At 42.0% G+C, this 14,317-nt stretch overlaps 1 protein-coding gene across 1 annotated transcript; it reads left to right on the forward strand.

Moving 5' to 3' along the window:
- The first annotated feature begins 10 nt into the window (after positions 1 to 10).
- taf3 (TAF3 RNA polymerase II, TATA box binding protein (TBP)-associated facto) lies at positions 11 to 11,510 on the forward strand. Its single transcript, XM_054777621.1, has 7 exons — positions 11 to 1,016; positions 1,236 to 1,478; positions 3,479 to 5,283; positions 5,355 to 5,437; positions 7,844 to 8,111; positions 8,188 to 8,294; positions 10,750 to 11,510. The coding sequence occupies exons 1-7, from the start codon at positions 851 to 853 to the stop codon at positions 10,862 to 10,864; spliced, it is 2,787 nt and encodes a 928-aa protein (XP_054633596.1). The 5' UTR covers positions 11 to 850; the 3' UTR covers positions 10,865 to 11,510.
- The last annotated feature ends 2,807 nt before the right edge of the window (positions 11,511 to 14,317 follow it).

Below are 14,317 nucleotides of genomic sequence, written 5' to 3' on the forward strand. Positions count from 1 at the left end.
TTTGACGTCACTCGGCGACGCAGAAGTGAAAAATGGACGCCGACTGATTTGTGTTACATCACGAAAAAGTTGGTAGTTTTTAACTCCTCATTTCATCAAAACGGCAGTGAATACTTTACCGTTCGGTGTTTTTTGGCCATTAATACGAAAACGCAGGTTAGTAGATCGGAGTGCATTCGTTTGGTGGCGTTTGTTATCACGTGATTTTTATGCTGCGTTCAATTTGCCTCAGCAATGATACGTCACAAGAAATTTAAACCAAGATGGATGCCTCCGTGGAATAAAGTCTCGGAAAAGATAACCGGATTAAAATGTAGTAAATATGTCATGAAGGGGTCATAGCAAGAATCTTTTTGACAGCAAGAATCGTTTTACTTCTTACGAGGTACGACCTCAAAGTGTTCCAATCGAAAGTATTTTTTTTAACATGGCTGACGACCACGATAAAACAGTATTCGTTTATTAAGAGACTATTAGACAGTGTTGACAACAAAGCGTTATTGTGTACATTGTATCGAATTTTTTGTGGTTTGGGAACTTTTCGCTATGAAATATCTGGCTTCCCAGTTTTAATGGAACGCAACATGACACAAACCCAGCAGTGCTGCGCAGGGGTCGACGCAGGGCCCGTGAGCATGCGCAGTGAGCATTTCGGGGATGGGTCTATCGAATGAATCAAGATGGCGACTCTGGCAAAACCGCCAATACACTCACTGAAGTAGATGAGCAAAATTAACCTCCTTAGCGGGTTTCCTCACGCCCCGCTCGGGGTTTGGTGAAACATGAAGATCTGGAGCATGCTTTGGAGACGGGATTGACCGGGATTTCAGACCGTAAATAAGTCAGCGAGATGTGCGAGAGCTATGCCCGCTCGCTGCTGCGTGTTTCGGTGGCGCAGATCTGCCAGGCTCTGGGCTGGGATGCGGTTCAACTCACTGCTTGCGATCTGCTGTCCGATGTGCTGCATCGATACATTCAGCAGATGGGCAGAGTGTGTCATCGATACTCTGAGCTCTGTAAGTGCATCTCATATATTCCCCGATTACATGTTTTGCTCGTTTACTTGAGTAGACGATCACGTTGTTGTTGGCAGACTAGCGCCCCCTAGCTGAATTTGAATAAACATACAGTAGGAGCACAGCATGTTCCATGTTACCCCCTAACTACATGAATTCCACATTAAAGTCAAATTAAATAGTTGTCTAATGTGTGTGATTTCGTCCATCTCTTCTCAGATGGGAGGACAGATCCCATCCTGGAAGATGTGAGCCAGGCTTTCAGGCTGCTGGGAGTAAGTCTGACCGAACTGGACGACTATGTCAACAACCTGGAACCTGTGGCCTTCCCCAATCAGTTGCCAACCTTTCCTGTCAGCAAGAACAATGTCCTGCAGTTTCCTCTGCCTGGAGCTCTCGACTTGGAAGAAAGAAAGGACTATATTCCAGATTACATGCCACCCCTGGTCTCTTTACAAGAAGGTGAGTTGTTTGTGCTTGTCATGTTGATAGGAAAGTAAGAACAACAATGTGTCCACTTTAAGGCAACTGTAGCCAGTCTTGCTACCTAGTTTACGTTCAACTAAAACGCTTTAAGGTTGGACCTCAGGAGTTCGATGTGAGATTTCCTACTTTCCAATAGTATGGAATCCACCACAAATAAAAACAACACAAGAGCTCCACTATGGCATCATTACTCCTATCAATACAACACTGATATCAAAACAGGAGTTCAGAATTTCCCTTTAAAAAATGTTATACTGTAAATGACATTCCTTAAAACGCTTTGGAAGACATGCTAGCACAGTACAGCACAGCACAGTAGCTCCCCGCTATTCACGGGATTTTTAAGAATGGCGAAAAACTATGAATAATGGACATGCCCCTAAAAATACCAATTTTTGATACGCCAAAACATATAATATGCCTCTGTCATTTTTAATTCAGTTTTACACATTAAGGAACAATGACAGATATACAGGATCTTGTATTTGACTTACAAAACATGCAGTTACACAACATCACGTCCTGTCAAAGAATCTTTTCACTGAAAAATGTTGAGTGAATTGACTTATGAGACAGCCCTCTCTGCTGGATTTAAAGCTGAAGCACTCGTTTTTCTTTTTCACTCGTTTTCCGATGGTTTATGGCCAATTAGTTGCTAAGTCCCGTCCATGCCCCTGCAGAGACATTTTGCTTGAAGGCCACCATGTTTTTCAACCAATCTTGCTGAAATTTCATAGACATGTGCTTGTTAGTCCCCAAAAAATGTATACCAAATTTCGTGGTGATTCGGCTAAACAACCTGAAGTAACAGTGGGAGTTTTGCAGAACACATTGAGCTGTGTGACAAATTTCAAATCAGCCCGACTCGTGGGGGACAAAATTTGGGGGCTCCAGGGTTTGAACGGATTTTACATTTCAAATTTCCACACTTTTTACAGACTCAGTAAATAGATGTGTATCAATTGAGCTGCAACAATTAATCAATGAATGGATGATTAATTGTTTATCCAATCAATCGACAACTATTTTGGTACTGGATTCATTGTGTTTTGATTTAAAAATGTAAATATCCTCTGATTTTAGCCTCTCAAATGTGACTTTTTTTAATTGCTTTAGTCATCCATGAAAGCAGAACTATTATCTTTGTGTTTTAGGCAAAACAAGAAGTCAGCTTTGACTTTGGAAAACTGTGATCAAACCACTAACTGTGTTTAGTTCATATTGATTTGGTCCATCTAGGACCTAACCGATTACTCGATTAACTGAAACAATAAGCTTCAGATTAATCAACTAAAAAAAAATAATTGTTAGTTGCAGCCCTACTATCATCTAAATAAATAATGAAATGAATGGTTTGGTTTCATTATTCTGAATATGTATGCCATTATGTCAGCATGTAATTTTCAGGAGATTATAGCTAGGTAATATAAGAACAGAAGACTGGTTGTTAAATTTGTCAATCTTCCCAAATGTTTTCCGTCATGCGGCGCCCACTGTGTGCTCTCACACAAACATCATAGCTGCCCTAGCAAGCAAAAAAAAAAAAATCATCCATTTCTTTTCTTTTTTTTTTTTTTTTTTAAGTTATTCATAATTTTATCTTTTAGAAAACCAAACAGTGGTAACAGTCTTGGAAACATGGGTATTTTTTCCATACTTGAGTTTCCATTTTCCATACTTTTCCAGAAATGGAAATGTATAAAATCGCATTCTTATCTGCACTTTCGCACTTTCCATACTGGTGTAGGAACCCTGGATTTAATAACAGCAGCAGAATGTGGTTTATTTGTCAGAAAAATATTAGCACAGGCAACATAGTAGGGTGAAATTTTTTCACACATTTTCACCCCTTTGTATGCAGCAGTTTTGGAGTAGAAGGCATGAATACATACAGTCATATGAAATTTAATCAATAACTTTTATTATAGTTGATCAAGACAAGTTAATCTTATGTGTATGCATTGTTTCATTTTCAGAAGAGGAGGAGGAAGAGGTCCTTCCTGACATGGGCACCTCTGCCGAAGCTATGCAGGTGGCGCTGGAGGAGGACGAGGACGAATTCGAAGACGATGAAACCGTCAATGATGAGAACCACCCGCTGAAGAGGTCCCTGGACAGCCCTGATGCGGATATGGGCATGATGCCTACATCCAAGCGGCCGCGAATGGTCCCTGGCCTGAGCCCAGAATGGGGCGTGGAACCCAGGGAGCCCCTAACCTCCCTCAACCCTCAGCGTGTACCTCCAGGCATACTGCCCTCTCACGATAGCCTTGACCCCATGTCACCTGAAGCACCTTCAGGAGCCATGCCCTCCTTCAGACCTCAGCCTATGATACCAAAATATCCTGATCAGAAGGCCCTCACCACCCCTGGAAGAAAGCCTAAAGTCTCATCGCCTGGTAGACAAAGGACTAAGTCCCCTAAAGGGGTCATTGCTACCTCAGGAGGTGGCAGTCCCATCCACTCTCCTAAACATTCTAAGGAGAGGAAAAAATCTCCAGGCCGGACAAAGAGTCCTAAAAGTCCCAAGAGTCCCAAGATGGTTCCGGGCAAAGCACCTCCACCTCAGGGCAAGGTAGACAGCGTGCACAAGCTGCCGTTGTCTGTGCTAAGTGAGAGGATGGGGAAAGAGAACATCCACATGCGACAGAATGTGGAGGACAAGGAATTGGCTGAGGGCTCCTTCCTTAAAATGGAGCCTGATAACGCAGCCATCGATGATTCAATCAGCGCCGTGATTGCCAGGGCGTGTTCCGAGCGAGATCCCGATCCCTTTGCCTTCTCCTCAGGCTCTGATTCGGACAGCAACAGCTTCTCCAGCCCCAGGAGACTGACCATTATGGAGCCGACAACACCCAAAGCGCAGGTGGGGGCTGCCGGCATCTCCGCCAGAGACACATCGACACCGCTTCATTTGCAGCTTCACCCCGGCCAGGGAAAGTGGACCATGGATGACTCCATCAATGAAGTGATCCGAAAGGTGCACCAGCCGCCCAATCACGAAGAATACGTCTCGTCCGGGTCGGCCTCGCCTCCGACGCCTGAACCCCTGCTGAAGGTTTTTGAGGAGAAAAGCATGTTTGTGTCACCGGTGGACGTCAAGAAGAAGCTGAAGAAGGAGCTCAAGACAAAGCTGAAGAAGAAGGAGAAGGACAAGCCCAAAGACAAAGAGCGGGAGAAGGACAAGAGCAAACCGAAAGAGAAAAACAAGGACAAGAACAGGGATAAGAACAAGGACTTTTCCAAGGATAGCAACCTTCTGTGGAAGGAGTTTGGTATGAAGGATGACGAGCACTTCAGTCAGCGAGACTTCATTCTGCCTGAGGGCTCCATCAAGATCAAATCCAGAGAGGGAGAGGGCCCGAAGAAAGAGAAGGAGAAACACAAGGACAAAAAGAAGGACAAGGAAAAGAGTAAGAAGGATAAGGAGAAGAAAGACAAGGGCAAAGACAAGAGCAAGGACGACAGGCAGAAACAAGCTGCCCTGGACCCCATTGCTCTGGGGGAGGTCTCAGCCCTCTTTAGCCCGTCCTCCTGCCTGCGCCTACCCCCCTTAGTCCCCATCCTCCAGGATAGCAAGGATGTGAAGAGCAAGGAGAAAGACAAGAAGAAAGACAAGAAGGAGAAAAAGAAGAAGAAAGACAAGGAGAAGGACAAGGAGCGAGAGAAGGCCAAGGAAAAGGAGAGGGAGAAGGAGGAAAAGAGGAAAGAAAAGGAGAGGGAGAAAGAAAAACGGGAGAAGGAAAAGGAGAAAGAGAAGGAGAGGATTCGATTAGAGAAGGTCTGTTTTGTGGGGATTTTGTCTCCTTGTGTGTTTTGTGGTACACTTAACAGTTCTTTGTGTTTCCACAGGTAAAGATGGACACTCCGGTGGTTGTTCCTTCTCCTGTCATTCCCAGATTGACGCTTCGAGTTGGAGCAGGGCAAGACAAAATGTAAGCATTTTAAACTAGGTGCTTTTCTACCACACCTAAAAAGTCGGCACAACATAAGCCACATTTCCCCTAAGCACTCAGCTCAGTACACAACAGGACAGTTTGGGCACCGTGTTTGGAGGTCTGTTTAATTTTTATTGTGAAAGGTCACAGGTATGATTAATAGTACGCGGGAGGTACGATCGCATCACTTAATCTAATTGATGGACCTATGTGCTTGTGCACGAGCAAATCGTACTGAGGGCTTAAGTTTGCTGCATTGTTTTGTGTCCTTTTGTTTATTTCTATATTGCAAAGTGGCGGTTCTTAATAACTGGTGGGGGAAATGCACATTGATTAAAGACATGGATGCTTATTTGCTTGTACAGGAGCAATCGTTACCGGATGTTTTTTTTTGGAAGTGTGTTGTCTAAAATCTAGCCTTAATGCAGGAATTTAGACAGTTTAGAATTGCTTCTATTAAGCCCTACTGGGAATGCCGTTTTGTGTTTCTGTAGTTTTAATGTTAATGAGCTGTGTTTGTGTACGCCTGTCTGTCAGAATGTGTGGTTCCAAGAAGTGCAACTGTGCTATTGTCCTCATGTTAGGTTAGCCCATTTGCTGCGGAAAAACTATGAAACTTACACCTGCCACATCTGTAGCTGACTAACGGATACATACTAACAGATGCATACATAGAATATATACTGCTCAAAAAAATTAAAGGGGAAAACTGGGGGAAAAATGATCTTGAATATCTTTCCTGATAATAATTGGGTGATGTATTAGTAACAAAATGATGCCACATAATTTGATAGAAATGAAAATGATCACCCTATAGAGGGGGGAAATCAAAGACACCCCAAAAATGAAAGTGAAAAAATGATGCAGCAGACTGGTCCATTTTGCTAAAATGTCATTGTAGCAACTCAAAATGATTCTCAGTAGTTTGTGTGGCCCCCACGTGCTTGTACGCATGCCTGACAACGTCGGGGCATGCTCTTAATGAGACTACGGATGGTGTCCTGGGGGATCTCCTCCTAGATCTGGACCAGGGCATCAATGAGCTCTTGGACAGTCTGAGGAGCAACCTGGCAGCACCGGATGGACCTAAACATAATGTCCCAGCGGTGTTCTATTGGGTTTGGGTATTGGGTTCTATTTAGGTCAGGTGAATGTGGGGGCCAGTCAATGGTATCAATTCCTTCATCCTCCAGGAACTACCTGCATACACTATCCACATGAGGTCAGGCATTGTTGTGGACCAGGAGGAACCCAGGTCCCACTGCACCAGCGTAGGTTCTGACAATGGGTCCAAGGATTTCATCCCGATACCTAATAGCAGTCAGGGTGCCGTTATCTAACCTGTAGAGGTCTGTGCATCCTTCCAGGGATATGCCTCCCCAGACCATCACTGACCCACCACCAAACCGGTCATGCTGAATGATGTTGCAGGCAGCGTAACGTTCTCCAAGGCATCTCCAGACCCTTTCACGTCTGTCGCATGTGCTCAGGTTGAACTTGCTCTCATCAGGGAAGAGCACAGGGCACCAGTGGTGTAGTTGCCAATTCTGGTGGTCTATGGCAAATGCCAATCGAGCTCTATGGTGCTGGGCAGTGAGCACAGGGCCCACTACAGGACGTCGGGCCCTCAGGCCACCCTCATGGAGCCTGTTTCTGATTGTTTGGTCAGAAACATTCACACCAGTGGCCTGCTGGAGGTCATTTTGTAGGGCTCTGGCAGTGCTCATCCTGTTCCTCCTTGCACAAAGGAGCAGATACCGATCCTGCTGAGGGTTGAAGGACCTTCTACGGCCCTGTCCAGCTCTCCTGGAGTAACTACCTGTCTCCCGGAATCTCCTAATGCGTCCAGGTACCGCAGTGATGCCCTGGTCCAGATCTGGGAGGAGATCCCCCAGGACACCATCCGTAGTCTCATTAAGAGCATGCCCCGACGTTGTCAGGCATGCGTACAAGCACGTGGGGGCCACACAAACTACTGAGAATCATTTTGAGTTGCTACAATGACATTTTAGCAAAATGGACCAGTGTGCTGCATCATTTTTTCACTTTCATTTTTGGGGTGTCTTTGATTTCCCCCCTCTATAGGGTGATCATTTTCATTTCTATCAAATGATGTGGCATCATTTTGTTACTAATACATCACCCATTTATTATCAGGAAAGATATTCAAGATCATTTTTCCCCCAATTTAGATCTGATGTGTTTTCGAAGTGTTCCTTTAATTTTTTTGAGCAGTGTATATACATACATACAACATATATATATATATATATATATATATATATATATATATATATATATATATATATATATATATATATATATATATATATACATACACATTCATTAAAAAGTCCATTATACCTAATAGGTGTTCATGTTGTACTCTTGCTCTTTCCCCAGTGTTATCAGCAAAGTGGTTCCAAACTCGGAGCCAAAAACACCAGTGCCCAAGACCCCCGCTACCAAGTCCACACCCAGCAATCGCCCTCGTTCGCCTCCACCGCCTCCCATCCTCTCCCCAGTCATACCTTCTCTGCCCCCGCCTCCCTCACCGCTGCCTCCAACTCCCGTCCCATCGTTGCTCTCTCCGGCCCCTCTACTGTCTCCCACCGCTTCCCTCAAAACACCCGTTCGCAGCGTTGTCACCGAGACGGTCAGCACGTACGTGGTGAGTGCACACTTCAAAGATGACCATGATAGTGCAAATAAGACTGCATGTTAACATTGCTTGTCGTCCACATGAGATTCGAGATGAGTGGGGCAATCAGATCTGGATCTGTCCTGGATGCGACAAACCAGACGACGGCAGCCCCATGATAGGATGTGACGACTGTGACGACTGGTATCACTGGTAAGGACTACATCCTCCTAATAACACCTATTACATCGTAATCACCTACGTTGATTGGTAATCTAGGACAACTGGTGCCTTCGACCCCCTAGTGGTTCTCTTCTGAATGTGCACGTACTTTGCAAAGATGTGTTTTGAATTATGCCACTTACACTGAAGTGACACTTTATTTAGGCACAACTGCAAAAGTTTACCAAACCTGTAAAATGTGTACGTTAACATTTTAGCTCGACTATGTTCATTTTGTCTCATTATACACCTTAAAAATATCATCTGAATATAAGAAGCTCAACATATATTTGAACATCTTAACGTTAGCCAAAGATCCTCTATATGATAGGAGCGCTTTGCTATTTTTAAAGACATACATAAAAAAAAACACTAGTCCAAGATTCTCAATACGACAGGAGTGCTCTGTTTTCAGAACCTAATGCATAAATACTAGTCAAAGATCCTCTATTTGACAAGAGCACTCTGTTGTTTTTAAGGATCTAGCAGTCAAAGATCCTCTCTATGGCCTACTGCAAAACAAAGAAGCCTCTCTGTTTGACAGGGGCACTTTGCTGTTTTTAAGGAGCTACGGGAAAAAAAAACGCGAGTCAAAGATCTCTATGACCGGAGTGCTTTGATGTTTTTAAGGACCTACTGCAAAAGGCTAGCCAAAGAACCTCTATATGACATAAGCAGTCTGCTCTTTTTAAAAGATTTAGCAGTCAAAGGAGTGTATCTTTGATATAGTAAATGTATATTATGGCATTATATTTTTTTAAAAAAATCATGCGTCTTATCTTTCTACTGTGCACACAGGCTACTAATTTAAAACAGAAAGGGTTTTAGAGGAGATATCTCCTGGCAGGTTTGTTTTCTGTTTGGTGAATTTATTTTTATTATTCATTGATATTGTTATTAATTGTATATTATAGCAAGTGAGTTGTGGTGAACTGTGATCTTTATGCTCTTTTCTCAGCTGTTGCTGTGCAACATGGAAATAAGCAGTACAATGCAAGTAATGTTACACGTAAATGTAATTATAATTAATTATGAAAACAAAGGCACATAACACGCAGAAATCGATAAGGAAATTAATGAGATTATGCACAGCAGCACAGGGCTAACATTATTAAAGCTCACCTTTGCATTTCTGCACAGCGTTAACATTTGTGAACAAGGGCGAGGTGAAAGGAAGAATAGAAAATACACATTTGTCTGTGCAACGTCAGAGACAAATGTCTCAATCTGTGTCACACATGGCATGTTCAAGGACCGCCGAACAAAGTGGCCGCAACGCCCGAAGAAGGCAATTATTTGTGAAAGCATAAATTTACTTACACGTGCATAACTTGGGCCTTTTCTGACATCATCAGTGCATCCATTCAACAAACGAATGACAGCTCAGAAAACACACTAATTAGTTGCAGCACTACGTAAAAGAGCAGCTCGAATTTAGCACACAATATTAATGGTTTTGAAAAATCTGGAAGATTAAATACTTTTAATGCACAACGTCATCATCAAACTTACTTATTTGTTCATCTAACGCAGTGGTCCCCAACCTTTTTTGACCCAAGGACCGGCTTGTGTTGCCACAAATCTACCGCGGACCGGGGGGGTCTTTCATTAGAGCGATCTAATTTATCTTATTTATTATGTATTGTGTAAAACTAAGACATGAATAACATCAAATTAAAAGCACAAAATGAATGCAGACCCACCATCCACCAGTTCCAGTTTAGTTTTTCCAGAGAGATGATTACATCCTGTTTGACGTGTGTGGTAAAAGGCAGTGTGCTAGCATGAATTAACTTGAGACTAATGTGCACATTAGCACTCAATAAGTCATCAAAACTTACCTTTATGCATTCCCACATAGTATCAGCATTTGACACCAAATATGAGGCGAAAGAAAAATGGTAAAAATACAGTAGTAGTCTATCTGTGCGGCATGAGATCAAGTTAGCACACGCACAATGGACATGCGTCAAGTGAGACGGATGTAACAGAGAGAATCGGGCAACTTTTCAAAATAAAACATAAAAAATAAAATAATGGAAATTATTTTTTCTTTCTGTGCGGGCCGGTAACAAATGACCCACGGCCAGGTACCGGGCCGGGGGTTGGGGACCACTGATCTAACGCACACAGAACAATGAACAACTTCATGCTGTCACCTTTCTTCTGCACTGTACTACCTGCTGGTGTCTGTTAACATGAGGCATTCGAGCGCTTTTACGTATATCTCAGTGTTTGGCGCTAATATAGTCAAGCCGTTTTTAAGGACCTACTATAAAAAATAAAGTCAAAAATTCCCTTTATGAAAAGACTGCACTGCCATTTTTCAGGCCCTGCTGAAAAACGCTGGTGAAAGATCCTCTGTCACCTCAAAAGTGTTCTGGAAGGACCTAAATAAAACACTTTTTGACACAGATCATGATGTTGTGTTGTGTTCTCCACTCAGGCTTTGTGTCGGCATCCTCACAGCGCCCCCTGCAGACCAGCAGTGGTTTTGTGTCAAATGTTCCAGCAAGAAGAAAGACAAAAAACACAAGAAGAGGAAACACAAACTGCATTGAGACTATGCAAAAGCAAAAAAAAAAGCACATTTTGTGTGCGTGCGTGCGTTGTGTGCGTGTGTGTGCGCGTGCGTTTGTGTAGGTGGGGACATTTGTTGGACACCATTTGGCACTGCTCTAACATAAAAAGAAGAAAAACAACATGGCTGACAGCAACTTGTGATGATGTTTAATGGTGTCAGCGTGGACCACAAGGCAAACTGGCGAGAGACAAAAGGCTTTGCTTGCTGACTGCCGACATGTCCCGCTGTAGGTGATTATGACCGCTTATGTGACGACAACTATCATCCATGTCTTTTCTGCTCTCGAATTTTCACGCCTTCCTTCAATGTAATGTACATAATTATGACGGCACCCCAAGTGTATAAATGTGTAAATACCAACTACTACCAAGCCAAGTGCATTTTGTTCTTAGGAAATTACTTGCAAAAATCCAATTTTTTAACTCAAAATGAAGCCTCTGTAATTTCTGTACATTTTTTTAAATTTAAAGTTTGTATTTTATTTCTCCAGCCCCCTCCCCCCCCATGTTTTTTTTTTGTCCTGAAGTCATACTGTAGTTATGCTTGTGATGTAATTCATTTCAGTGACGTTTCAATATTAAAGGTGAGAACAGTCTGTGCACTCACACAGACTTTAAGACATACATCTCATTACCATCGCAACTGTACTGATTTTCACTCATCCGTTCATTAACTTCCCATCATTCACCTCTGTTTTTTTATCCTTTGCATTTGCTTTACACAACAAATTTGACTTATTTTGACAAACCAGGCTTCAGAAATGGAGTTTTTATCAACACAATATTATTTCTTCATGGAGTCTGCATGCATGTTCTCCACGTGCTTGTGTAGATTTTCTCTGGGTAGTCCGTTGCCCTCCCACATGTAAGCGATGCTGAAGGTGGTTTCATCTGGATGAGGACAAGCCCTATTAACTTCTCATTCACTAATCATCATTGCCGCTGATAGTTTCTCTTACGGTAACCTGGCTTCCTCCCACATCCCAAAAATGAAAATATTAATAAACTTCATACGGCCAAGCCCTATTAACTTCTTGTTAGTTGTCACGATTAACTGCAGTTGATAGTTTCTGTTATGGTACACTGGCTTCCTCATCCCCAAAGCAAATATGTACAGTGGTGTGTCAAAGTCCTGATCTGAATCCTATTAAGATGCTGTGGTGCATGCTGGGAAACCCTCCAATTCTGCAAAGATGAGTGGGCCAAAATTCCTCCACAGCGCTGTAAGAGACTCTTTGCAAGTGATCACAAACGCTTGATTGCAGTTGTTGCTGCCAAGGGTGGCCCAACCAGTCATTAGGTTTAGGTGGAAGTCACTTTTTCACACATGGCCATGTAGGTTTGGATATTTGTCTCCCTTAATAATAAAAGGTTTAATTTTAAAACTGCATTTTGTGCACAGTTGTGTTGTCATTGACTAATATTTACATTTGTTTGATGATATGATACATTTAAGTGGGACAAACGTGCAAAAAAAGAAGAAATCGAGAAGGGGGCAAACACTTTTTCCACACCACTGTGCATAAATGTACTTGCAGTAAATTCTTAAGTGATGCTGAAGCTTTTGTTTTTTTAAGGGCTTGATAAGGCCAAGCCCGAATAACTTCTCTTTCAGTGATTGTAATCAACTGCAGCCGACAGTTTTCTTTTAGTAATCCGGGCTCCACACACATCCCATAAACAAAAATATTCATACATTCACGTCAATTTTAGCTTACATTTTTTTTTTTTTACTTGTTAAGGCCAAGTTTTATTAACTTGTTGCCATTGATCATCATCTACTTTGTTAGTTTCTCTTTTGGTACTCCAACTTCCTCCCACATCACATAAACAATTATATACATATGTTCACCTAAATTGTTCATTCAGTGGTGCTGAAGCTTTTTTGAACTTATAATAATAATAATAATGTTAATGTTAAACCCTGTTAACTTCTCATTCACTGATCAAAACTGACTGCAGCTGACAGTTTCTCACACGATACTTTCCCCTGCATTCCAAAAGCAAATCTATACATACATTTGACTAAATATTTTAAGAAGTGGTGAATTTTTTTGTATGACAAGGCCAAGCCATATTTTTGTGATCATAAGCGACTGCAGCTGCTAAGTTTCTCTTCAGGTGCACCGGCTTCTTCCCACACCCCAAACACATGCATGTCAGCTTAATTGGAGGCTCTAAATTGCCCATAGGTGTTGTTTGTCTATATGTGCCCTACGTTTGACTGCGACCAGTCCATCCGTCTCTCGCTCATTTTGCATCATTTTGCCTCTTTACTCTAAGGCAGAATGCCACATAATTGGAGCAAAAGCTTTAAAAAAAATTAACTCCTCCACTCTGTCATATGGCGATACAGTCATATTTCTTAAATGTGATCTTGCAATATTCAAATTAAGATTTATGGTGTTTTTATAGGGTTGTACAGACAATCAGATTAAAATATGGAGAAAAAAACAATGCATGATTAATCAAAAGTAGCCTATAGTTAACACAAAATTAAATAAATACACGTAAAGAGTATTTCCAGTACTTCACATGCATCTACAAAGAATAACCCCAGTAAACACCATAATCATTGCTACAGAAAACACTTTGAGCGTGCTACTACGGCACTAAACTTTAAGGATGACCAAAGACTTAACTTTAACAATATATACATAAAACACCAAATCCGACAAGTTTTACACTATTCGCCTGTAAAACACAAAAACTAAACATAAACATAACCACAACATAAAAACTACCAAATATTAAACGAAACACTCGTCGCCTTTTTCCAGTAGCCAACAGCGGCGCTTTACGCCACGGCGCCGCCTAGCGGATCGGATGACCGCTTGACAGCACAAATGACATTTGCTATTGCTCAATGCGGCTGCAGTGCTGATTTGAACTATCAAAATGTGTACTACATTACATATTTTGTTTTATTAACATTCAAATTAGAAGTAATATCACGAAAAACTCTGCCTAATAGCAGTTTTAAATTTTTGTTTTGTAGCATCTCACTGACTACGTGTCCTTAGATGACCCCTGATGTAAATTTCCTTAGAAAAACACTTTTTAAAAAGCATTGCTCCAAGGTTGCAGCGTGGCTTGTAGACAGCGCATCTCCCTATTAAACATCACACATACTGGTGTCTGTTTGCGATAAATGATACAGATAGGCCTCATAAACTGTAATAATGTTTCTATTTCCTACTAATTGACCGTCACGCCGGATGTACCTTTGAGTTGCCACTGTATTTTACTCATCACAGGACTAACATTGGTGTTATAATTTCTTTCCACCACACACTGCGGCCCAATGTCACGTTACAAAACAGGAAGTATCTATGCTGTACTGCTGTCTTAAGTTTCAGCTTCAAGAGGATTACGTTTGCTTTACGTTATTGTCGCAAGAATCCATCCATAAGATTTCAAGGGTATGTTGG

This window comes from Dunckerocampus dactyliophorus, chromosome 5, assembly GCF_027744805.1.
Source record: "Dunckerocampus dactyliophorus isolate RoL2022-P2 chromosome 5, RoL_Ddac_1.1, whole genome shotgun sequence".
Taxonomy (NCBI): Eukaryota; Metazoa; Chordata; class Actinopteri; order Syngnathiformes; family Syngnathidae; genus Dunckerocampus; species Dunckerocampus dactyliophorus.

Bases quoted from the DNA above. Each gene is read 5' to 3' on its own strand.
- taf3 (XM_054777621.1), top strand. From the start codon at position 851: ATGTGCGAGAGCTATGCCCGCTCGCTGCTGCGTGTTTCGGTGGCGCAG. The intron at 8,112-8,187 runs GTGAGTGCACAC...CGTCCACATGAG, and splicing joins AGACGGTCAGCACGTACGTG to ATTCGAGATGAGTGGGGCAA. The intron at 8,295-10,749 runs GTAAGGACTACA...TTCTCCACTCAG, and splicing joins TGTGACGACTGGTATCACTG to GCTTTGTGTCGGCATCCTCA.